The sequence below is a fragment of the Trachypithecus francoisi genome, unplaced genomic scaffold, assembly GCF_009764315.1.
Source record: "Trachypithecus francoisi isolate TF-2019V2 unplaced genomic scaffold, Tfra_2.0 Contig01558, whole genome shotgun sequence".
NCBI lineage: Eukaryota > Metazoa > Chordata > Mammalia > Primates > Cercopithecidae > Trachypithecus > Trachypithecus francoisi.
In genome coordinates, this window is record NW_022681440.1 from 3,310,494 (window position 1) to 3,337,926 (window position 27,433).

The 27,433-nt window shown below is 41.8% G+C and overlaps 1 protein-coding gene across 1 annotated transcript in view; it reads left to right on the top strand.

The window, feature by feature from the left end:
- CSMD1 (CUB and Sushi multiple domains 1) overlaps positions 1-27,433 on the top strand; it is a 2,074,981-nt gene that overhangs the window by 1,309,468 nt on the left and 738,080 nt on the right. Inside the window, exon 7 of the mRNA XM_033177634.1 lies at positions 9,026-9,103. Within this exon, the coding sequence (XP_033033525.1) occupies positions 9,026-9,103 (78 nt within the window). The remainder of the gene's footprint in view (positions 1-9,025; positions 9,104-27,433) is intronic.

A 27,433-nucleotide genomic window follows, 5' to 3' on the forward strand; every position in this document is an offset into this window, starting at 1 on the left:
ATTAATCATAATCTGAATTTAATAAAGTTAGCATAATAGGAAGGTATGTTTACTAATATAATTTTGAAATGTAATAATTATCAATGAAAAGAAAATGTAATAATGATCGATGAAAATAAAAATTTTAAGTGTCAGGTGTGGTTAAAGTGAGGGGTATAATTTCTGAAGCAGACTGTTGAGTTATGGTAACGCCAGCAGGTTCTAGCATCACATTTCAGCAGAGCAAACCAGGCTTCTGCCACCTCAAGCTTTGCGATCTCTATTAAATTATTTAGGTTCTTTGTACCTCCATGTTTTATTTTTTTGTAAACGATTGTCACAACGGCATAAATCTTATAACATTTTGGTGGAATTAAATAGGATGTACTCAAACATTTTAGTACCATACACAAAATATTTTTAAAAACTGTTACCCTTCTTGATAATTCCAGTGATGATAATGTTTTATTAGATGACTGCCATGCTTCCGCTGGATGCGTGACCAACAGACTTACATGGAAAGATGAATCATATTGTCAAGAGGTGTTTGAACCAGAACAACTCCATCTTGAGTAGGGACTGGGTCAAGTAAGGCTGAGACCTGCTGGGCTGGATTCCCAGGAGGTTACGGAATTCTTAGTCACAGGATGAGAGAGGAGGTCGGCACAAGATACAGGCCGTAAAGACCTTGCTGATGAAGCAGGTTGCAGTAAAGAAGCCGGCCCAAATCCACCGAAACCAAGATGGTGACGAGAGTGACTCTGGCCGTCCTCACGGCTGCACTCACCTCAGCGCCGTGACAGTTTACAAATGCCATGGCAGCATCACAAAGTTACCCAATGTGGTCTAAAAAGGGGAGGCGTGAATCATCCACCCCTTGTTTAGCATATCATCAAGAAATAACCATAAAAATGGCAACCAGCGACCCTTAGGACTGTTCTGTCTATGGAGTAGCTGTTCTTTTATTCCTCTATTTTCTTAAAAAACTTGCTTTCACTTTAGTATGTGGACTCACCCTGAATTCTTTTTTATGTGAGATCCAAGAACCCTCTCTTGGGGTCTGGATCAGGACCCCTTTCCAGCAACAATATATGCTAAAGTACCATAGGCAACACCCATCCCTGTGAACAAGGAGCGGCCGGTGAATTAGAAGGAATACAAACAGGGTGAAGTTCTGGAAGCAAAGGGCAGAAAGTGATTTCAGCAGAAAGTGACTGATTGTTTCAGAGTGAACAGGAGGATGGACATTCGACCAAACGATTTAGCAACAGAGAAATTACAGCTGATGAGATTTAAGAGAGAATGGGAAGAGATGTAAAGAGAACCCTTCATCTGAGAGTTTTCCTTCCTCATGTCCACAGGGAGTACGGGCTGCAGCAGCTGCAGAGGAATGTGGAGGGAACGATTCCTGTCTGTCTGCAGGCCATGTGCCTTTTAAAACATTGTTTGCAGGCTGGGCACAGTGGCTCATGCCTGTAATTCCAGCACTTTGGGAAGCCAAGGTGGGAGGATCACTTGAGATCAGGAGTTTGAGACCAGTTTGGCCAACATGGTAAAACCCTGTCTCTACTAAAAATACAAAAATTAGCTGGGCATGGTGGCGGGCATCTGTAGTCCCAGCTACTCGGGAGGCCAAGGCAGGAGAATAACTTGAACCCAGGAGATGGAGGTTGCAGTGAGCCCAGATTGTGCCACTGCACTCCATCCTGGATGACAGAGTGAGACTCTTTCTCAAAATAAATAAATAAAAATAAAAATAAAATAATAATAATTGCTTGCTTTGTCTTAGTTTATAAAGGCGGGAAATGGAACAACACATTTTTATAATTGGGTTAGTCATACAGAAAAGAAAAAGATGATCATGCAGAAGAGGAAAAAAATGCCAGAACCACGTTTTCAAGGTGATGAACTTTAGGACAGACACGGAGGCTCAGGTTTTAGACTGCAAAATGGTCCCATCCTTCAGGAAAACAGCCACGGTAGGGACATAGCTCCTACTGATGTTTACAGTGTGTCAGCGCAAATCACACATTAACAATAATTAGCAGAGAATAGGAAATTGGCTCAACACTTACTTAGAAATTGAATGGGTCTTAGATTGTTTAACTAGAGAGGTATTTTGATGAAAAATTGGCAAAAAAGTAATAAAACGTGTGTTTAAAATATAAGGTGATCTGAATTTTGATGACTCTTCCTCAATGTAAAACACAATAAAATCTAATGAAGAAATGTTAAAATTTGGAGGGGAAGGGGATTATGTAATTGTATTTATTAATGAATAAATTAAACATTTTGAAAGCAATTCTAAATTCTAATATTTGAAAATAATTTGTTATAGTGTAAATGCTCCTAGAAAAAACAGAATCCTAGCGTAAGTTAAACAATGTAAACGACTGAAATTTCTCCAGGTGTATTGTGTTCAAAACACATTTCACTTAAAAATAAAAATTGATAAAGCTGTGAGATAATTCAAGAAAAGTTTAATTTTCATTTTGCAATCATAAACTAGACCAAAAATGTTCCAAATAACCAATGAGCCATTAAAAGTATTCTTTTTGTTGTTGTTGTTTTGAGAAACTAAAGGGTCTCACTCTGTCGCCCAGGCTGGAATGCAGTGGCACCATCTCAGCTCACTGCAACCTCTGCCTACTGGGTTCAAGCAATTCTCATGCCTCAACCTCCCGAGTAGCTAGGACTACAGTCGCATTCCACCATGCCTGGCTGGGGCTAATTTGTGTGTGTGTGTGTGTGTGTGTGTGTGTGTGTGTGTGTGGGAGGTGGGGGGGTGGGTAGAGATGGGGTTTTGCCGTGTTGGCCAGGCTGCTCTTGAACTCCTGACTTCAGGCGATCCCCTGCCTCAGCCTCCCAAAGTGCTGGGATTACACATGTGAACCCCCATGCCTGTCAAAAAACTCTAAATATACTGTTTTCTCAAATGTAAGTTAATAAATATAATGAAATTGGAAATTCCATTTGCTCTGATACTATAAAAAGAAAAGGTAGATGTAAAAGAATAGTAGCTTATGCAATGTGATTGCTTACTTCTCAAATTTAATAGAAATCTATTGATTAAATAATTGTAAGACAAATTAAATGAGAACAATAGTATATCTGACAGTGGGAGCTCAATAGATTCATTTATATATTATATATGGAGCTTATTAGATATGTATATAATATGTAATATGTTATCAAATGTATAAATATGTATAGGCCAGGTGCGGTGGCTCACGCCTGTAATCCCAGCACTTTGGGAGGCCGAGACGGGCCGATCACGAGGTCGGGAGATCGAGACCATCCTGGCTAACACGGTGAAATCCCGCTCTACTAAAAAAATACAAAAAATTAGCCGGGCGAGGTGGCGGCGCCTGTGGTCCCAGCTACTCGGGAGGCTGAGGCAGGAGAATGGTGTAAACCCGGGAGGCGGAGCTTGTAGTGAGCTGAGATCCGGCCACTGCACTCTAGCCTGGGCAACAGAGCAAGACTCCATCTCAAAAAATAATAATAAAATAAAATAAATAAATATGTATAAACTTATATGTTATATACTTATATTTTACACATTTATATATACACAATTATATTCATATGAGTGTATGTGTATATCTATCTGTCTATCTGCATAGTGAGCCCTTGCAATTCTAAGGATTTACAAGGATTTCAGTATTATTGCTACCAATAGTAGTAAATATTCTTTTGGTGCAGTACTTAAATAAAACTTGTTGCCTAGAAGAGGCATTGATAAAATTACAGTAAACCTGCGAGTTAATGAAAAGTCCAAGACACAAGATTCATATTTTTCACCCATTTCTCCCAAACCCTGAATTCTTCAAATTTGGAAGTAGCTGGTCTCTAAACACAAAACAATTTCCTCTATGATTTGTGAGGATTTGCAATGGCATCTCTCCTCATATTCAGTATGTTACATTTGTTTGAAAGAATTCTGCATCTTATTCATTTGTTTGGGGTTATCTGAGCTCACTTTTATAGCTAAAGCTTCTTTTAGACACTGAGTCATATTATCAAATGCAGGAAGATACAGGTGTATTCAGAACAGAAGATAGGACTTGGTTTCCTAAGAGAGGTCTCGGAAGTTCAGTGGATCTTGAGGAAGGTGGACATCTGGCTGTGGGGGATGGGGCAGCAGGATGACAAGGAGGGATAGGGAGCAGGCTGAGCTTTCCAAGGGGCTACAAAGGAGGGCAGGACGCTCCAGCTAGAGAGGACAGAGAAAGAAGTGGTGTCAGGTGGAAGTAGCTGTATTCACTTCTTACATTATTGTCACTTTAAAAACAATAATAAGAATCCACTGTCATTCCAATATAGTATCGGTTTCCTCACATTTTCAAACAACCTACAGAAAGTGTGTTTTCACCTAACCACTGAGAGATTATAGTGAAGGCAACTGATGTGGAAGAAAAAAGAAAAAACAAACTAAAGTGAATGAAACAACAAAATTAATGTGTCCCTTAGGTATATTTATTATTGTTTTTCTATTTTTCAGCCCTTAAACTAAAAATATTTTCCCCAGAATTTACCTTCCTAAATGTTGCTATCAGAAAAGAGATTCATCGTATCTATTTCAAGTTTTTGTTTGTGGTTTTGGGGAATTTTTTTTTAACCTCACATCCTTCTTGGTTTGCGATGAGAAAACCTAAAGTCAACTCTCAGCAACTTTGAAGTACACAATACATTGTTATTAACTACAGTCACCATGATGTACCAGGGATCTCGTGGACCTATTTCTGTCAAACTGAAATTGTCCATCTTTTGACCAACATCTCCCCAGTTCCCCCAGCCCTTTCCCCGGAGACAACAATCTGTTTGAAATTGTTGAATCTGAATTACTAAGGAACCACCTTAGCCAAGAGAGACCAGGGAATGTGAGACTAACTTTGGCGTGTATTGAAGTTATCTTCCACACAATAAAACAAAACAAAAACTCATATGAAAACTAGATAACTGTACTGACAAAATAAAGCTAAAAGGGCCAAGCTCAGCTCCAAAGATTGTGATTTAGCAGGTCTGAGATTAGACACAGAAACTATCTTTTTTTTATCAATCACGAAATATTTTTATCATTCATTCCAAGATCTGAGAATGAACGACTGAACAGATTAATTCAGGGGAAAGAACAGACTATTGCAGAGATCTCCCATAGGTGACTTATCTTTCTCCTGCATTCCTGAAGCTCTAGTTTCTTACTCTCTCTCTCTCTTTCTGTCTCTCCTATTTCTTTGCAAATGAAAATCTCTCTGCTCAGCTCTGAGGGGAGCTGGAGGGAGGAGGGGGAGGAGGAAGGGTATAGAAGGAAGAAAAGAGGACGTGTGGGGAGAAGTGTCCAGACACCTGGTGGACCCAGGATGCACAAGTCACCTTCCCTTTTTGTGCAACATTGCCAAGATTAGCAGAGCTGTCCAATAAGAGAACGTAGTAACTTGAAACAAATTGTAACTCAGGGGAGCAGATAATTTACAGCAGTATAACAGCATCTTATTGAAAAATAATAAATAAATACATATATTCCCTGGTGGAGATGTAGCTTTACAAAGCATCAAAACACTCATTTGCAAAAGTATGAAATTTATTAGCTCATTCAACTCTCAGATAGGTCCTGTCTGTTCACATACTGGATTGTCCCCGAGAGACTACTCAGATTTTCTGTTGAGATTCTGAGCGAATGGAGCTCTGTTTGTCTTATCTGTTTAGGGTGGGTGACATTTGCTTTGAGTTCTATGCTCTTTATTATTTCCCATTGATTCTCTTGTTTGTTATTTATTGTGCATTCATTTCCTCTCTCCTGAGTAACTTCAAGATAAAGTTATTTCAGCACAAGAAAGTGAGGACGATGCATTTGCCATTTTGGATGAAAACAGTCCCTGGGAGAGCTTGCAGGCGACATCTGAGTGTGCCACCAAGATAACTGCAGAAGCAGAAGCAGATTCCCCATCTCATGTTCCCTTTCCTGTGTTATTTGTCACCACAACACGAAGATGAGGATGAAAAAACACATGAAGAGGCAGAAGAGAAGAGGAGGAAGACGCCGGGCGCCATGGTTGCACCACAGCACGTCCCTCTCTGAGAGTTCCTTAGTGCAGGATGTTCGTGACCCAGCGCCCTTTGGATGGTGTTGGCCCTGGGCTGGACATTGTGAGCCTGGAAGAGGTGACTGTCTGTCTCTGGGCTTTCTCTGAAAGGGACTGAGGATGGGCAGCAACCCTCTGGCCAGCCCTTCCTTGGAGAGAGATCTGGGTGGCCCACCTCCTTGTCTTCCACAAGTGTCAACGCCAGGACTCCTGTGGTCCAGTCATGGCTCTGATGACAACAGTTTGTTTGAACCATGTAACCACGTTGGACTTATTTCTTCAGTCCTATGCCACACTGTTGGGAAGAACTTCTCAACGTTTATATATTCCTTCCAGTCTCTCACTTCTCCTTCTTACCCTTGTAAAATACCCAGGAAAAGTACTTGTCTTCGTCTTTTGGGGAAAATATTGCTATAGGAAATATAGCAAATCTTTGCCATAGAAAAATGTCTTAGACTTGGCAGTTTATATATAATAGAAATGTGTTTCTCACCACTCTCAATACTGGGAAGTACAAGGTCAAGGCTTGATACAGAAGCACAGCTGGCAGCATTGCTTCTAGCTCTCACCTTCTTCCTTCCAGGCAGACCAGCTCCTGCAGCCCCTGCCCTCCTGTCTCCATGCCCCCCAGCCAGTAGCCCATGTGGAAGGGTTTGGAGTTTGGGACTGGAAGATCTGAGTTCAAATTCTGCATAGTCTTCCCTGTGCACCTGTGAGCCCTGCTTCCTGGTATGAGCAGGCGGCATCATAATTCTATCTCAGATGGCTGTTAGAAGGATGGAGGATGCTTCCTGAAGTGAAAAATACTGTACAATGTTGCTGCAAAGAAGATTACACATGGGATCAGGAACTCTGAGAGGTAGAGCCTGAGAGACATGGTCTCTAGGTGCATAGGAATACATAGGGGCAGAGCAGAGGGAGACCAGAGAGGAAGCAAGTGCTTAGTGACATCAGTGAGGGAAGACAGTCCCAAAGGACAACTGTCCACCTAAGCCCAGCCCTCCAAATGTCAGTGATTTGAAAAGAGTAACAATCACTGCCACACACAGTCAGTTATTGAGTTGGCTGGGCTCAGGACACCAGACTAAAGACGGTGCATTGATCATCTCCAGCCTTATACAGTCTTGGCATCCTGGCATCGTATTTAGTCAGAGTTCTCCAGAGAAACAAAGCCAGTTGGTCATGTGTATGTGTGTGTGCCTGTGTGTGTGTGTAGATATATTTATTTACACAGTTGACCCTTGAACAACATGGGTTTAAACTGCATGGATCCACTTACCTTCAGATTCTGTTCAATGAATATACTGAAGCGTTTTTTGGAAATTCGTAACAATTTAAAAAAAACTAGCAGACAACCCTTATAGCCTAAAAACAAAACAAAACAAAATCCGAAAAAGGTGTGTCATGAATGCGTAAAATGTACGTAGATACGAGTCTATGTGTTAAGTAACTGTTTATGTTATCAGTAAGGCATCTGGTCAACAGTAGGCTCTTTTCAGTTAGGTTTTTGGGGGAGCCAAAAGATATACTTAGGTTTCCAGCTGTGTGTGGTGGTGGGGGGGTGGTCAGTGCCCCAACCCTTGTATGCTTCAGGGCTCCCCTGTATATACTTGATATTAATCTCCTTACACGCAGGTGTGTACACACACATGCACACACACACATTTACTGTAAGAATTTACTATAAGGAACTGACTCACATGATTATGGAGTTGACAAGACCGAAGACCTGCAAGGGGTGGGTCAGCAAGCTGGAGACCAGGAAAGCCAGTGTTTTAGCTCCAGTCGGAAGGCAGAAAAAAAATGCTGTCCAATTTAAAGCCCACCAGGCAGGAGGAAGTCTTGCCCCCTCTGGGGCAGGGTCTTCAGCTGATTGGACCAGACCCACCCACATTGGGGAGAGCCATCTGCTTTCCTCAGTCGGCTGATTTAAATGTTAATATCATCTGCGACATTCTCACAGACACACCCAGAATCTCGTGTGGTCCAATGTCTGAGCACCCTGTGGTGCAGTCAGGTTCACACAGAAAACTGACCCTCACACCTATTTACACATAGAGTCACAGGCTCAGAGGCAAGTCACTCACCCAGGTCATGGGGTCACCATGCTGTAAGCAAAGATTTGCAGCCGATCTGCCTGCTGGCGGCTGCTGTAGGTCCAGTCTCATATGGGGACCTCAGAGATGTTTCCACTGGGCACTTAGTAAAGCCAAGTGTGGGATTGCTTAGACTATCATAACATTTTGTATTTTATAATCACAGGATGGATCCCCCATTTTTTTCCATAAATGACAAAAAACTTCTTAAAATGTTTAATGCAGGACCTAGTACATCAAGAAATATATTTAATGCTTAGAATTATGATGCTAGAAACCAGGATCCTATGTGCCTTTTGCACAGCGTGGAGAGTGTCTGGAGGGACTGGCGGCGTCTAGCAATTTATCTACAGCACGTAGAGCATGCCTTTCCTCTACTTGCTTCCCATCCATACAGATTCACTAAACTTTAAGTGACTAAATGAATATATGAATACACGAATGAGCAACTGGCCTTTTTATCTAAACTTTTTCATGAGTATAGCAAATTTAGAGAACTCTGTAATCAGGGTGCATACATCAAGTGAGTGATCTGCCTGAACGCTTTGGGGAATGATAATGATTTGTGGAATCTGCCACTCCTCAAGGTCAATAGGATTGGATGTGTAAAGTCAATGGCAGCACGTATTATTTTTGGCTTCTCACACGGGATCTTGTCAGATGTGATCTTGCTGCTTGATAGCCTCACATTAATTATTTACAAGCCCTTGGAAGTCATTGGCTTGGTATCATTCACCGCTTAGAACATTTCCCATTTTCAAGGGTTGGTAGAAAGCAGTTCTGACCGGAAATGCTGTGTGGATACAACCTTGTTTTATGGTCTCCAGGTCTTACCTACTAATGTCCCGGTTTTGTTTCTTCCAGTGAAAAAGGCGATTGAGTTGAAGTCAAGAGGAGTCAAGATGCTGCCCAGCAAGGACGGAAGCCATAAAAACTCTGTCCGTGAGTCCCTTTCCTTTCTATATGAGGATTGATGCGCCGGTACAAGGGGGAGCGGAGGAGAGAATGGAGCAGTTAAGGAGAAGCATTCCCACCCACCGCTTCCCCATATTGTCTCTTCCTTCTTTTCTACATCCAAGAATATTTTCTGGGAGAAAGAACATGTCACTAACTTCACTTTGTTAGGGAGGAATGTCCTTCTGCTTCTAACTCCTAACCATGTCTCACATCTGCCCTGATCACTGTCTGAGACTGGACCTTCCAGATGGCTCTCTTAAGTAAATGTGACACAGTCAGGCATTTTTATAGCAGTCTCTCTCCATCCTAGCACACCCCACACACACCAGACCAGACTGATCTCTGGGAATGAGAAGTCTGTTCTTGTCTTTTGTCTATTAAAATGTTACTGACGATTCACTGCCTGGAGAGTAAAGTAACTTTTGGGCGATATCTGCGTCCTTCCAAAGAGAAAAGAAGATCTGCGGACATATCTTGCTGATGACTTTTGCATATGCCCAGCATCTGGTAGACACCAGATCAATAGCTGTGGGAGGAATGAAGGTGTCTGCCACACTTGCTATTTTGGTGCCTTGTCCTCGATGCCCCTCATCATCACTCAGCCATAGGAACCCCTGGCCATGCCTGGACTGGGTCATGGTGCTTCTCTGCCACAAGGGCCCTTTGTACTTTAGCTGAAAGCTGACAACCTGTGTGTTTGTTGGAGACTGACCGTGCAGACCCTTCTTTCTCTGCAGGTGCAGTCAACTCTCCCCTGGTTTTGCTCCCCCCATGCCCTTACACATGTCATAACAGTTACTGGGTACCAGCTTCACTGAGGGCTTAATTTTCTTACAAACAAGAGATGATTACCCTCTACTGAGATACCAAGTGGGCTGACTTCCCGCAGCGGCCCTTTCCTGCTCACACTGTTTCTGGGACTTTCTACCCATTGGGTTGTGTTTTCTATGCTTCCCTAGCAATCTTTTCATGTGATGTTTCTAGCCTAGTTCCGTGGGTGCACCTGTTTTCACGCGATGTTTCCAGCCTTGCTCCATGGGTGCACCTGTTTTCATGTGATGTTTCTAGCCTAGTTCCGTGGGTGCACCTGTTTTCACATGATGTTTCCAGCCTTGCTTTGTGGGTGCACCTGTTTTCACGTGATGTTTCTAGCCTAGCTCCGTGGGTGCACCTGTTTTCATGTGATGTTTCCAGCCTTGCTCCGTGGGTGCACCTGTTTTCATGTGACGTTTCTATGCTTGCTCCGTGGGTGCACCTGTTTTCACGTGATGTTTCCAGCCTAGCTCTGTGGGTGCACCTGTTTTCACGTGATGTTTCTAGCTTAGCTCCGTGGGTGCACCTGTTTTCACGTGATGCTTCCAGCCTTGCTCCGTGGGTGCACCTGTTTTCACGTGATGTCTCCAGCCTTGCTCCGTGGGTGCACCTGTTTTCACGTGATGTTTCCAGCCTAGCTCTGTGGGTGCACCTGTTTTCACGTGATGTTTCTAGCCTAGCTCCGTGGTGCACCTGTTTTCACGTGATGTTTCTAGCCTAGCTCCGTGGGTGCACCTGTTTTCATGTGATGTTTCCAGCCTTGCTCCGTGGGTGCACCTGTTTTCATGTGATGTTTCTAGCCTAGCTCCGTGGGTGCACCTGTTTTCACGTGATGTTTCTAGCCTAGCTCCGTGGGTGCACCTGTTTTCACGTGATGTTTCTAGCCTAGCTCCGTGGGTGCACCTGTTTTCACGTGATGCTTCCAGCCTTGCTCCGTGGGTGCACCTGTTTTCACATGATGTTTCTAGCCTAGCTCCGTGGGTGCACCTGTTTTCACGTGATGTTTCTAGCCTAGCTCCGTGGGTGCACCTGTTTTCATGTGATGTTCCTAGCCTTGCTCCTTGGGTGCACCTGTTCCTGGTGTTTTGCATCTGTGCATGTTGTTTTTCCGCCTGGCAGTTAGTGGAAGGGCTGGGGTGGACATCTGAACCCCCTCAGATCAACCAATTCTGTTTACATCTGTATGCTACAGCAGGCTTCTCCATGAGGTTTTATATGCAACAAATATTCTGCTAAAACTAATAAATAAAAATAAACAATCAAAATCTTTTGAAAACGACACTATAGATTGACCTACGTCTTCATCACTTTAGGTTTCCTGACAATTGCTTGTGTGACAATAATCCATAGTCTGTGCTCAGTTCAGAGCAGGTTGGGAGGACAGAGAGATAAACCTGTACCCTGGCCCTCAGAGGCAGGCAGGAGCCACCACACTCTGACTGCCACTCTGGCCCTTAGATCTCTCTGTCTTCCAAAAACAACAAAAAAAATCAATCTGTAAATGTTTGCATGGCACTTTTTATTGAATAGTCACAGCCAGTCACCCTTTAATGAAATTAGACTGGAAAAGGATGGGAAAACTGAAGGGAGAAAAACTGAGAAACAGTCGAAGGCATAAAGGTTTTTTTTTTTTAAATAAAAATTTTTAACATTTTAATATTGTTAGCTTTTAGTATAGAATGTTCTGTAGAGGGAGATATAGTATTTACAATATTTTGAAAATGATTTTTATGATAAAACCCTGCACAAATGATCTAAAGTTCAATGTAGAACCACATATCCGGCCAAATTCTTATATTAAATCAATATCAGGTTGGATATCTGATCAACTGGGCACCAGATTTTTCTGTTATTGCAACATTTAGGCAGAGCTTTTTTTCTTTTTTAATAAGGAGACTCTCTCTTCTGTCCTCATCTGAACACAAATTGACATATACATAATGACTCATTTGGTATTAGAAAGCATTCTGTCCTTTCTTTTAACGTATTAAAGTACATTTTTTTGGGGGGGTCAGACATGGGAATTAATCATTAGAGAAAATGAGGAATGGAAACTGTGAGCCTTCTAAGACAAGGAAGGTAATCAATGGTAATGTGTCATTCCAGAGAAAGGTATAACAGAGAAAAGGAAATTGTTTCCCTGATGAAAGGACATAGTGTTTGAAGCGAGAGAGGCAAGGATTCCATCGCTGTGCAAGTATGTGCCTTATTCAAGTTCAAAGGTCACCGCTTACAAAATTATTAATAAACTAGTAATCCTTTTCATAGGGTTGTCACTCAGATAAACCAAGAGGTGTGTAAACTGCCTGTTCCAGAGTGTGGCATGCAGTGGGCATTCTGTACGTCTTTGGGGCCTTCAATATGTAAATGGAGGGAAGTGAACCACATGGGGTGAAAGGCAGGGGGTGCCAGGCCAGGCCACGTTCCAGCGCGTTGTGCGTGCCTTAGGAGTTCCCGCCAGGAGCCCCGTTTTCTCTTCAGCTCCTCATGAACCCCTTGCCATCTGTAGCAGGCTGAGTGTGAAGGTGCTTTACGTTCTTGATACCCATGGTGACACTGGCTGCCCAGATGCCTGTTGCTGATGTGAAGATTTTATCTTCTGTCTATAGGGAGTGAAGTGTTGGTGCCTTCAATGGAGGCCTCATTTCTTTTCAAACCATTCCATTAACTTGAGTCTCTCCACTTCTGCTTCACCCCAAGATCTGGGTTCCTCTGGGAGACCACAGCTCTTGAAATTCTAGAGATTAGATCCCAGCACACAAACCTCTCTTGCAGAAGTGATAGAATTGTTTCCCCAACTAAGAGTTTTGTTGCAGATATGACAAAAGCTTTATGGAAAATGTCCAGCTCAGGGTCTGCAGGCACTGTTAGCTCTTGTTCCACACCCCCCTCTGTTTTCTTCCATCTTAGTATTTTTTATTCTGTAAGCTGGACATTGTTGTTTGTTTATGATCATTGTTCTTCATGAGATTCCTCTGGGAGTAAAAGAAGTGACAGCAGCGGCCAGGGAATTATCTGTGCATTGTAGAATGTGAGGCTGTCCTTGTTAAGTTTTCATCCAGTGCTGGCTTCACTAAAGCCAGGCAGGGGTGGACCCTGCTAGCAGCTCCTGTATTCTGCCCATAGGAAGCACCAGGGCATGGATGGGTCCCCCCAAGCTGTCTCTGCTCCCAGGCACAAAGATCAGAGGTCCCAGCTCTTTGCAAAGGGTGACCTTATGCATTCATCTCCATCTGGATTTCAGCACCAACTTTTGCCCCTTGTTGCCTCCAGCCTAGAAAGCAGCCACGGCTCAGTGGTGACTCCTTCCCACACCACTTCCGTGTCCCTGGTGGTGTCTGCAGATTCACCCTTTTGTAAACAGAGCCTTTGAAAGTAGCCCTGTCTTACTGGGTTCTTCTCCAAATGACATCTGTTTCCTGATGGGACCCTGTCATGGTGATAGAAAATGTTCAAGGTTTTGATGAATTAAAGAGGGCAAGTTCTGCCCAAAGTTCTAGATGTTAAAAAATAAAAATAAAAACAAACACTGGGCAAAGCAAGAAATACATGCCCTCAGACTATATCAGATCCACCCAAAGTCCAGTTCATTATTACCCTCACCCCTGTTCACTGTTGGGGCATCAGTAAGAGTTCAGGAAGGGCAGAAAGAGAGAGAGAGAGATGACGGCAGGGGATGGGAGAATTTCCCTGACAGCCTCAGGAAACTTGCAATTTGATAATTAAACAGATCAAGGTCACTGGTCGGATTGTCTAAGGTGTTTTCCAAGCTTGTTGTCTCACGACCAAGAAAATTAAGGGGCATGGTTACGAAGGGTGAGGTCAGAGTGAAAGTTTAATAAGCGAGGGAAGAAAGCTCTTCGCAAGGGAGAGTGGTACCGAATGGGTTGCTGCTTTTACAGCTGAATTCAGAAGTTCTTATGAGAAACTCCTCATCTCTGTTGAGTAACTTTTCTAATCTGTAAATCTGTCTGCATAACTACCCCTTATTTGTGTAGTTGTGGGTATGTCCCTAGGCAAGTATAAAGCACCACTTCTCTTGTTTGTATAACTGTGGGTTTGTTTCAGGGAAGCCCCCCTCCTCCCTGTGTGAGTTCTCATGGAACCCACTCTGTATATGCCTGAAAAAAGGGGGGAAACTTTTTCCTAGGAGCTCGCTAATCACACAAAGAACAGAAGGCTTCTGTGCTGAATCCTGCCAGCTCATCTGTGCAGGTACAGCCTGAGTTTTCCCAGGCTGCTCTATTTTTGCCTGTAGCTGTGATTTTTCAGGCTGGCTGCTTCTCCAAGGACCAGCCTTCACTGTCTAGCTGACTGATTTTTCCTTCTGCCACAGTGATGGAGGACTGCTCTAATTACAAAACTTAAGAGAGTTAAGTTTTTTGTTTTTGTTTTTGTTTTTTGAGATGGAGTTTCGTTCTGACACCCAGGCTGGAGCGCAGTGGCATGATCTCAGCTCACTGAATCCTCCACCTCCTGGGTTCAAGCAATTCTCCTGCCTCAGCCTCCCAGATAGCGGGGACTACAGGTGCGCACCACCATGCCTGGCTAATTTTTTGTATTTTCAGTAGACACAGGGTTTCACCATGTTGGCCAGGCTGGTCTCGAACTCCTGATGTCAGGTGATCTTCCTGCCTTGGCCTTCTTAAGTGCTGGGATTACAGGTGTGAGCCACTGCACCCAGCTGAGAGTTAAGTTTATACAGATATGTAATACCTGGCAGTAGATTTAAAACTAACTCCTGCTTGTTTCACTTGAAAGACGAAAGTGCCTGTGTTTGGAAATCATGCACATCCCACAGGCTGGTCTCTTCCTCTCCTTCTTCCTGCTGGGCCAGTGACATTTTTCTCCCAGACCTGCCTACCTTGATTGTACCTTTAGTTCAAGATGAGCCCCTTGAGGGTTTGGGGTTTTCCCATCCATGACCACAGATATCACACACCATACCTCCTCATCACCTGACGGCCCAAGCTACCAGTCCATAGTGAGTACCTACTGATGAATGAATGAACGAATGAATGAATGAATGAATGAATGAAAAGACAGGAATATCTGTGCCTTGGAACCAAAGCCCTATAGATTCGTTCAGTTATGCCTCCTAATCTGATGAGTCTTTTGTGAATTTTACTTTGGGAACCCAAGTTCCTCAGCTTCTTTACACAGCCTTGCTTTCAAGCCTCTGTAATTCATTTCATCACGAACATGCACAAAACCTAACCACATAGTGCAGCACGACTGGCGTCTTTAGAGATATTTCAACTCTTCTGTGCGGTGAGGGTGTCTCTCCACATTAAGTGTAGAATGAGAAGATTTAAAATTTCCTTTTTCACCAGCTTGTAATCAATAATGTTTGAAGAAAATCCCAAAGATATTAAGATAGTCATTAATATCTTAAATGTCTAAGTATTTTATAATTAGGTGCTTTACATGCTATAAATTTTGAATTATTTTAATCTTGGAAAAAATGCACTATAAATGGGCAACATTATGTGTCAAAAAGGGCGTCTGGAATACACTGAGTGAGCACCCATCCCCCATCTTCTTTCTTAGCCTGAGTGATGGTGAACTGCTCTTTATTCTGAGAGTAGATTCTTTCAATGCCAAAGAAATTACTAAACTGACACTGTATATATTGGTTTGTTGTTGAGACAGAGTCTCGTTCCGTCACCCAGGCTGGAGTGTGGCGCAATCTCAGCTAACTGCAACCTCCACCTCCCGGGTTCAAGCGATTTTCATGCCTCAGCCTCCTGAGTAGCTGGGACTACGGGCATGCGCCACTGGTCCTGGTTAATTTTTTTATTTTAGTAGACATGAGGTTTCACCATGTTGGACAAGCTGGTCTCGAACTCCTGACCTCAGGTGATTTGCCCGCCCCGGCCTCCCAAAGTGCTGGGATTACAGGCGTGAGCCACCGCACCTGGCCAACACTCTCTATTTTTTAATGATGGTAACAGTACATGTCATTTCTTCTTCTCTTCTTCTGAGCATTCTCCTTGGCAGAAACCAGTTTTGGCAGCCCTCAATGTGAGGATTACTAAAGTAAATAACCTATGGGTGCCCTTCTAACTCCAAAATATATACACCTGTAGGAATGAACATAAACAAAGCATTGGTTGTTATTTTTGAACTAGAGATTCTTCCCCATGTAAAGTTAAAGACAAATGACCAATTCGATCTTGATTTGTGGTAGCTCACTCAGATAAGCTGATGGCACGTGCTGTGTACAGAGGAGCATTGCGGTTACAACAGTTTACAACCATGTAGGGTGGGGCAGTTAATACAGAACCTTTATTTAATAAAAAGCTGATTTTCTAAAAAATGTGGAGAATTGAGCAGGATAATGCATTGCCTTTATGCCCCTGGGAAAAATAACAGAACATTATAAAATGCCCCTGGAATTCTCCTGCATTCAACCGTAAACTGTTCACTTCCTTGCCCTTTGTTTCTGTTGGACAATCAATGTTTTCTTACCTTGAAAAGAAAAAAAAAATGACCTGAAGCAAAACAGAATGATACTCATCCCAAGTTTCCAAAGAGACAGTTCAGTTCATGAAAGCGATTGGTCGAATCTTGTCCTTCATAATGACATACAGTGGTTCCATCTCCCTCTGGCTTTTCTTGTGGCTCAGGCATAATTTGGAGGGGGAGATCTTCAAACTTGTAGCTCTGTTTTTAGAATGCTACATAAAGTGATGTCTCAATTACTGTATACACTTAATGATGTAAAGAATAACTTTAGAATGTTTGGATTGTCTTTTTTCAGTGCCCTGACTGGTCAAACCATTTTCCGAAATACACTTTAAAAAATAATTTTCCATTTGTATTTATCCACTTATCATTATAATAGTAATATTCACAGTTGTAGTTGTCCTCTTTGGAATAATTTATGAACAAATAAAATATACTAGTGGGTAATCTTCTCTTCATTGTTAAATTCCAATGTGCTAAAAAAAAAAAAAAAAAAGGTTTAATCTTATATTCTGAAGAGTCTCTTGCTCTCATGTTAGCCTCTGAGTTTAGCATCGTAACCGCCAGCAGCAGTTCAGTTCAGCCCAGGGACAGACTTCAGTGCCTGTCCTCTCTCTTTGGGACCTGTGGAAGCTGAGAGAAAGGAAAAGAGAAGCCATGAATTCTCATGAATAGAGCTACCATGAGAAATAAAGAGAGAAGAAAACCAGCTCACTCACGTTCATCTTCAGAAAGTTGTCCCAAGATGGTCCAATTCCAGAATGATCTGAGGCAGATTACGTGGCTTAGCCTGCATTTCTCTTCTGCAGGCCAGAACTTTCTCTCCACGGGCTTACTTGGGTGTCACGTTGGTGTCTAACAGGCGTCTCTCTCACTCTTACCTTTCACAGAAGAAGCCTGTGACTTCCAACATTCAGTCCCTAGACCTTCATGCCACCCTTCTCTCCGGCCCCATGGTGAGCCCTGACCGTCCCCCAACATGTCCCAAGCCTTTCTTGTTACCTCCAAACCACCATTGCCTCTCACTCATATCATCTCATCATCCTCCGCCTCTCGCTGCCCTGACAAAGTCCCACCCTGCAACCAGAGGTATCTAGGTGGAATATCAGTAGAACTACATTCTTCCTCTGCTCCAGACCCTCCAAGTTTTCCCATCACAGGCAGAATGAGTCCAAATTCCTCACGAAGACCCAAAGACCTCCTTTCCTCCCACCCTCGCATCCTGGTCCTCTTGGTTTCTGGGCTGTTCCTTGAGGAAACTGGACACAAAACCACCCGATGGTCTTTGCTCTCCTCTTTCCTCCACCTGAAATACTGTTCCAAAGAAGCCCCATTACATCCTCCCTCCCTCACACCGTTTCTTAAAATTCACTTTCTCTGGCAGCTGTCACTGATCACCCTACCTAAATATCATGTATCTTGAGCATCCACAACTTCTCCCACCCAAGTACTAACCAGACCTGACCCTGCTTAGGTTCCAAGATCAGGTGCGTTCAGGGTGGCATTGGCCATAGACTTGAGCATCCACAACGTCTGTCTTCTCCCGATACTTGCTCTGTTTTCGTGTTCTTTAACTTATCATAACATATCATATATACCATACATATAAGTGTGTGTTTACCTGTACGTGTATCATAAACACACACATAAAGTAACCCTCCTCATTTAATTTCCCTCACATCTCCAGGAGAATATAAACGAAACTTTATAAGGGCAGGTATATTTTCTTTTTTTTAACTTATTTTTTATATTTTTTCCATAAGTTATTGGGGTACAGGTGGTATATGGTTACATGAATAAGCTCTTTAGTGGTGATTTGTGAGATGTTGGTGCACCCATCACCCAAACAGTAGACACTGCACCATATCTGTTGTCTTTTATCCCTCGTTCCCCTCCCACTCTTCCCCCAACTTCCCCAAAGCCCATTGTCTCGTTCTTATGAGAGCAAGCATATGTTCTACTTTGTTCTCTGATCTCTACTAAGAATTTTTAAGAGTCCCAGGTACACAACAGATGCTCAGTAAGTGTTGGTGAATTGAATAACCCAGGGATGTAGTTATGGGCCGGTGTGTCATGGGGGAAGAGGGTGCTCATGTATTTCTTCAATTAGATTTTTATATTTCACATCTTCACTCACGCATTAAAGAGTCCCTTGTTGCAGAGCATCCAGAAGCTGTCGTAAAGAGGATCAGCATCTGTTCCTTCCCCGGGGGAAATTACAGTCTGGTGGTGTTTCAGATCTCCAGTACATATTTGTCACACAGAGTGCTGTCATACCAGTAGCAACATTTATTGATGATTGACTAAAAATGGAAACTCACTATCTTTCAAAATATGAGTAGATCAACCCATGAAATGCAGAAATCCATAGAATTAGAGGATGGAAAGTCATAGGAAGGCAGGGCCATGTGAGGTGCCACCAAGTCCTCTGTAAAGTACCTCCTCTGTGGCTGAAATGTCTTATTTGTAGACTTTTGCTAGGTACTGGCTAAGAGAAAACTGTGCCCATTATCAAAACGGTATGTATTATATGGAAAAAAGGACAAATAATTAAATAATTCATCAATGTCAATAAAACACAGTGGTTTCAGAATCATGATACCCACAGCATGGAAGGAAACAGTAAAATTATGAGAAATCATTAAAGTTTCTGTCACAAGGCGATAACAGCTGGTAGTAAAAACTAATTGTCAGTCTAAAATGTGTGCTTTAGTCAGAACACACGCTATAATATACTAATTTTCCTCTGTCCCACTGCTGAAGGAGTTCATTTGTTACCGAGTCAATGGCTGAGACATGCTTGTTCTTAGGAAGGTCATTTGAAGAATTTCAGTGAAATGCATGCTGCCTTTCTGCAGAGTGCTTCCCTCAATCCAGAGCTGGAGGTGGGATGTGGGTGCAAGGAGGGTGGGAGGAAGGGAAGGGAGAATGGAGTGAGGACCTTCATCAGCCTGGATGCCTGACTTCGAACCCAGGATACCAGGGAACAGAAGGTGTGACATGTCCCCTAATCCTATCAATTGCAAATGATGCTTACGTAGTTTCAAGCTCAGAAACTTTATTTCAGAAATCATTTCCCACGGACATTTCCATCAGGCCATAATTTTCCAGATAACCAGATATATTTTCGCTCTATTAGTCCGCATATGGATAATCTTCTGTAATGAACATGATCTGCTTTACTCATCTATGAGAAACACATTTTGCTTCCCAATAACATTGTTAGGGATACCAGGCATGTTACTAGATTGCCAGAAATGCCTCTCATCATCAGGTCTTGCTTTTAGGGACATGAGTGTTGTATTAGGAACGTGCGATTTATCTGAATGGTAGTAGGCCAGAGTGATTTGTAACACTGCTGCCGAAAGAGGCATGCCTGCTAATCCGTGTGCCAGATTTCTAGCACTAAGTGCTGTAGATCCTGCTTTAAAGCAGATTTTGATGGTGGGAAAAATAATAGCCCCATTAACCTCTAACAGTAGTATAAAGGCTTAATAAAACAAGAAGGATAATTGCTCTAATCTACTTTACTCTATCATAAAATGTAACAATTTGGAGTTTTGCAATTGTTAAAGACCCATGTGTTCTTAGCAAAGATCCATCTCCATATAACATGAATATGGTAGACTGTAAAAGTTGCTTCATCAATCAGGTAAGTAAATTATGCTTGCAGTTTCTAAACAGGCCTTTGTCACTGCAGGAACTAAGATATCTTTTCAAATGCTATGGAAAAGATTGCTGTGAAGGGGATTGATGTCTAGATACATTTGAGAACAGCATCACTGGTAACTAGAAGCCAAACAAGATTGTTCCTCAATTATTCATCATACCGTTTACATAATATAATTTTTTAAATAACCAGAAAAAAGGATCTATTAAAATACATAAAACAATATATAGCCTGATTGGATTACAGATGGTCAAAGTGAATCGTAACCATAGAAGTGAAATGCTTTTCAAGTGGTTTCGGCATACAATTAAAGAACACAATTGATTTGCTAAAGGGAGAAACTCACTTTGTGTAATGACTGGAGAGCGCATTCTTTTACCTCAAATAGTGAATGAGAAACCACCTAGAGATGAAGGCAGACCTAAAAAAAGAAGTATACATTTTTGCATTTCCAGCACTACTTTTGAGAAGTACAATGTACCACATGAATTTTCATCAAATTTTATAGAAGAAAATAACTAAATAACTTTCTATTCCTATGTAATTGGATGAGAAAAACTCTGAACCTCTGGAGGATTATGAATATTCATGTTCGGCACCCACACAGTCAAAACAATTCCCGCAACAGTCAGAAGAGGGAACTGCTATATTGTTGTAATAAAATCATCTTACAGGATGAAGTCTTTGTGAGTGAGTAACTTCAGTCAGAAACTTTAAAAACTAAACTAATTAATCATTGAGACTTTCTTATCAATTAAATTAAAGAATTCCGTTTTATACACAAGGAAACTAAGTCAGCAAGGAAATTAATTAGCCTTGATATAAACATAACGAAGAGACCGACAGTTAAATATCAAGATGAACTCAGATGATCAAGGGGAATTCCGAAAAAGTACACATCTCTTAAGCCTTGTTTTATTTAAAACACATTTTAAAGGTGTAAGGAGGAAACCGAAAATGTTTTCAGAGCACTTATAGAATTACAGAATCATGAAGCTGAAACTGACCGCCATTTTCCAGAGGGAAATCAGTTTTGCCCAGACTTGATAATGTAGCCTCACTGAATGAAGTTTCAAAAAAAAAAAAAAAAAAGAAAGCCAATTTAGACTAAACGATGATTATGCTGATTATTGATGACCTAGCAATATTGGGCCTGAAATTATTCATGGCATCAGGAGAAGCCGCTGCCTTGCATCTGCCCTCCATGGAAGAGGAACGTGGCCACATTCACCAGAACCCACGACCTACTGGATCCTGGGGCCCATGCAGTCTACAGTCCCAAACTCTGCAGTCCACGTGGCCCATATATAGAAGGCAAAGCAACTGATAACGTACTCTCTTTCATAAATCTATTTTCATGGGAGTTCAAATGAGCTGCACTAATATAGAAATAAGAGAATTTAAAATATGGAAATACATTTTAATTCAAATGATAAGGAGTAGAAGTAGTATATTTTACAAATTTCTGTTGACCTTTTTTCAATATTCTTGGCCTCTACTTTCTAACTTGACCCTGTACTTTGGGGACACTTGGGTTTCCTTTACTGACTGTTGTCTCATCTGTAAAATGGAAGAGCTTCAGTGTGCATCAGGGTTATATAATGACGACATTTGAATCTTCCAAAGTGCTCACTTTTTTCCCTGATCTGTCCAAATTAATTACCACACTAATCAGATTAAATTAGATTAATTGCAGCAAATGATTATATTGATTTGGTTGAGCACTTGTTTGGTCACATCCCCCGGGTTCACTGCGTTTACATTATATTCACAGAGAAGAGATGCGACGAAGCAGTCCATGTAGTTTATGTCAGAGAAGAAAAGTAAGTCATGTTTGAAGATATGTGAAAGTGTACGGCAAGTCAAAGAGATCGGCCACGGTGAACACACTGGGTAATTAGTGACATGCTTCGGAGATGGAAAGCACCATGTTTTGCAAGCTCTACATATTCTTCTTCTTATTATTAGAACATTTGCGGGAAGTGCAATGTGACTGTCTAAATTGCCTGTTTTATGGTTTGAACTGTCCGTTTGAAAGGCATATGGAATAACATCAACCGTGTGACATCCAATTCATTATCTGGGAAAAATCATGGCTTCAAGTGAGAATTCGAGGTAACTGATGTATAGGAAATGTCTCATTCCCTGTCCCCCTGTGAGAAAATCTTAACAGCTTTTTTTGTATGTGTGCAAATATACAAATGGTAGGTCTTCCACAAGTCACATTTCTGACCTTGGAAAAATCTATCCCGTATCTTCAAGCATAGTTTTTGGAAGGGCTGGTTTGTTATGTTCTTATAAAGATAGAAAATAATTAGAAGAACATCAAACGTGTTCAATGAATATATCTTGTAAAAATATAATGGTAATTTCTATGAAATGAAAAAAATGCCATTTTAAATTGGATAAGTGTTTGCTGGTTGATTTATAACCTAAATCCTGTTCATCATGTATTGAATATCCTCAGACTAGGATTTAACTGTCATCCTTCCTTCCAACCAAACTGCCATTTTACTAACTTTTAAATACAATTTGCTAGAATCTTTCTAATAATTATTTATAACATATTTAGACCTAAATTTTTTTTTCTGGATGCTTTTGTGAAGCATATGAGCATTTTCCTCTAGTACTATCATCCTTCAAAATAATATTATTATTTTATTTGCTGGAAAGCAATGAATAAATATTATATCATTGTTCTCTTCTGTATCTGTGATAAACTCTAATTATCATAAGATACTGCCAGACTTGTATTTCTCATGATTTTATCTTAATATTCAATCTATTAAGAAGATTAATTGGAATGTACGTAATAAAAGTGAGATTTGGCATACAGGACACACTGAGTAATTTTTTTTTTTTGTTACTTGGCATTTCTTATGGGAAATTAAGTATTTTTTGGTAAAGGGCATTAGCTTGCAAATTCTGCATTGCAGCACTATAATTTTAGATGGATTAATATCCTTGCCCATGTTCCAAAGTCTTCCAGCGTTTATTGCATCTATGAGATAAAACTGATTTTCAGACAGTGTCTTAAAAGTCCTTGGAGATACGTCCCCTGTGCTCCTGCAATATCCTCGCACTACGCTTTTTTGGTGACCACACACACACACACACACACACAGCCTCCAATTCTGTTGCGAATGTTCTTTCTGCCCTGTCACTTTTTGTCCTCCAAATTCCCTTCGTGTCTTCAGCTAATGTCCTAATCATCTTTAAAAACCCAGGTAGCATACAATTTTCGCTACTTTTCTTGACATACTCCAGACTGGCAAGCTACACCGAGTGCTAATGATCTGTGATTTCCCCTCACACCCGGAACGAATCCAGCAGGTTTCTGCGGTCTTTAGGATCCGGCATTGCTTTGTGTCCAGGCTCATTCCTTGCCGTGTCCCTGGCTCCCTGCACGTTCTGTTACTTCTGCTCGGACCACTCTTCCCACTTTCTTTTCGGCCCGCGCTGCTTTCGAAGCAGAATGGTACCTGCTTCCTCCAGGCTCTCCCCTTCATTCCCTCTAGAGCCCACACCAGTTCGGTATCTACTTCACCTCCTCCATTGCTGTGTCTACCCACCCAGCCTCCCTCTCAGGCCCAGGGCTGACTCCTTCCTTTTCTCCTGGGTTCTGCATGGTGGAGAGTCTCAGGCCTGGTCTTCCACTCAACCTGAACCTGGGACCTCACCCAGCCTCCTGATCTTAAATACTGTCTCTACGCAGATGCTTTCCCAAGTGGTGTTTTCAGCCTGACCCTCTTCCCCAGACTCATGTATGCAGCCGCCCGCCTGACACAGTTACTCCCTGATGTGCAGCAGGCAGGACTGATGATCAGCCTTCTGGGTGTCAGTTTGGGAAAATCCTCAGCCTGAGTACCCCTGTCTGTCTGCTCAGCATCCTGCTGTGCTCCTGGCAGCCCATGTCTAGGGAGTGAGGTGTGGACACCTGAGCATGACTGGGCCCTTCCTGGACTCCACCCTAGAGCCATGGCCTCCCTGGGTTTCGAAGGTCCCTGCCCCATCTATGGACACATTCACCTTGTCGGTGATATCTGTGAGCCCCTCTCCAGCATGTACACCCACAACACACAGCACACACACCTATACCCAACACACACACAACACGTAACACCCCCCCACACACACCTATACCCAACACACACACAACATGTAACACCCCCACACACACACTAACAGAACACAGATACTCAACACACACACACACCTATACCCAACACACACACATACAACATGGAATACCCCAACACACATACAACACTGCATGGTGGAGAGTCTCGGCCTGGCCTTCTGCTCAACCTGAACCTGGGACCTCACCCAGCCTCCTGATCTTACATACTGTCTCTACGTAGATGCTTTTCCAAATGGTGTTTTCAGCCACTAACACAACACACATATTCAACACAGACACCCCTATACCCAACACCCAACACACACACAATAAACACAACACACACACACTCAAGACACCCAACACACACACACACTCAAGACACACCCAACACACATCTATACTCAACACAAACGAAACACACGTACAGCACATTAATATACCCCAGCACACATACAACACACACACCATAACAAACAACACACACACGCATTTTCTAATTCCCTTTCTGTTTCATTTTTCCCTTTGTATCTTTTTATTACCTAATAACTACATATATGTATATGTTTATTTATTTTGTTTATTGTCTCTCTCATGGAATAAGGGTGGGGATTTTAGTGTTCTATTCACTGTAGAACTGTGCTTGGGAAATTGTAGGGCTCGGTAATGATAAGTATAATGGATAAATGTATCTCAGACAGCTGCCTCCTCCCATAATTTGACCAGCAATTTCAGTATCAAGTCCTAGTATCAACACCCAGCTAAGTCAGCCCACTCACAATAGTCAGCCTACCCCACGCTCTTAACAGAAGTCATTATATACCACAATACTCAGATTTTATCATTTCTTGGACACCTGAAAATAATTGAAAAAATCATTTATCAAATATATGTGTGTATGTGCGTGTGTGTGTGTGTGTGTGTATTTCATTTTCTCCTAGAATATAATCTCATTGATAAGTGACTTGCCTCCTACTTGGTTATAGACCCAGAACATATTATGACCATTGTCTTGACAAGCATTTGATAAATAGTATTGATTCATTGACTCCTGACTAGTTTGACTCACTATAGCAAATTACCTGACACAGTGTGGGTGACTGTATCTATTGGTATCTATTTATGTATTGATCTGTATTCTACATCTAGAATAAATGTATGTCTGATTATTACTGAGAAGAACTTTAATATTATAAACCTTAAGAGTTTACCAATCTCCTTCAGTTCTGCTCTGATCTTAGTTATTTCTTGCCTTCTGCTAGCTTTTGAATGTGTTTGCTCTTGCCTCTCTAGTTCTTTTAATTGTGATGTTAGAGTGTCAATTTTAGATCTCTCCTGCTTTCTCTTGTGGGCATTTAGTGCTATAAATTTCCCTCTACACACTGCTTTAAATGTGTCCCAGAGATTCTGGTATGTTGTATCTTTGTTCTCATTGGTTTCAAAGAACATCTTTATTTCTGCTTTCATTTCGTTATGTACCCAGTAGTCATTCAGGAGCAGGTTGTTCAGTTTCCATGTAGTTGAGCGGTTTGGATTGAGTTTCTTAGTCCTGAGTTCTAGTTTGATTGCACTGTGGTCTGAGAGACAGTTTGTTATAATTTCTGTTCTTGTACATTTGCTGAGGAGTGCTTTCCTTCCAATTATGTGGTCAATTTTGGAATAAGTGCGATGTGGTGCTGAGAAGAATGTATATTCTGTTGATTTGGGGTGGAGAGTTCTATAGATGTCTATTAGGTCCGCTTGGTGCAGAGATGAGTTCAATTCCTGGATATCCTTGTTAACTTTCTGTCTCGTTGATCTGTCTAATGTTGACAGTGGAGTGTTGAAGTCTCCCATTATTATTGTATGGGAGTCTAAGTCTCTTTGTAGGTCTCTAAGGACTTGCTTTATGAATCTGGGTGCTCCTGTATTGGGTGCATATATATTTAGGAGAGTTAGCTCTTCCTGTTGAATTGATCCCTTTACCATGATGTAATGGCCTTCTTTGTCTCTTTTGATCTTTGATGGTTTAAAGTCTGTTTTATCAGAGACTAGGATTGCAACCCCTGCTTTTTTTGTTCTCCATTTGCTTGGTAGATCTTCCTCCATCCCTTTATTTTGAGCCTATGTATGTCTCTGCATGTGAGATGGGTCTCCTGAATACAGCAGACTGATGGGTCTTGACTCTTGATCCAGATCAGAGCAGAACTGAAGGAGATAGAGACACAAAAAACCCTCCAAAAAATCAATGAATCCAGGAGTTGGTTTTTTGAAAAGATCAACAAAATTGACAGACCGCTAGCTAGACTAATAAAGAAGAAAAGAGAGAGGAATCAAATAGACGCAATAAAAAATGATAAAGGGGATATCACCACCGACCCCACAGAAATACAAACAACCATCAGAGAATACTATAAATGCCTCTACGCAAATCAACTAGAAAATCTAGAAGAAATGGATAATTTCCTGGACACTTACACTCTCCCAAGACTAAACCAGGAAGAAGTTGAATCCCTGAATAGACCAATAGCAGGCTCTGAAATTGAGGCAACAATTAATAGCCTACCCACCAAAAAAAGTCCAGGACCAGATGGATTCACAGCTGAATTCTACCAGAGGTACAAGGAGGAGCTGGTACCATTCCTTCTGAAACTATTTCAATCAATAGAAAAAGAGGGAATCCTCCCTAACTCTTTGTATGAGGCCAACATCATCCTGATACCAAAGCCTGGCAGAGACACAACAAAAAGAGAGAATTTTAGACCAATATCCCTGATGAACATCGATGCAAAAATCCTCAATAAAATACTGGCAAACCGGATTCAGCAGCACATCAAAAAGCTTATCCACCATGATCAAGTGGGCTTCATCCCTGGGATGCAAGGCTGGTTCAACATTCGCAAATCAATAAACGTAATCCAGCATATAAACAGAACCAAAGACAAGAACCACATGATTATCTCAATAGATGCAGAAAAGGCTTTTGACAAAATTCAACAGCCCTTTATGCTAAAAACGCTCCATAAATTTGGTATTGATGGAACGTACCTCAAAATAATAAGAGCTATTTATGACAAACCCACAGCTAATATCATACTGAATGGGCAAAAACTGGAAAAATTCCCTTTGAAAACTGGCACAAGACAGGGATGCCCTCTCTCACCACTCCTATTCAACATAGTGTTGGAAGTTCTGGCTAGGGCAATCAGGCAAGAGAAAGAAATCAAGGGTATCCAGTTAGGAAAAGAAGAAGTCAAATTGTCCC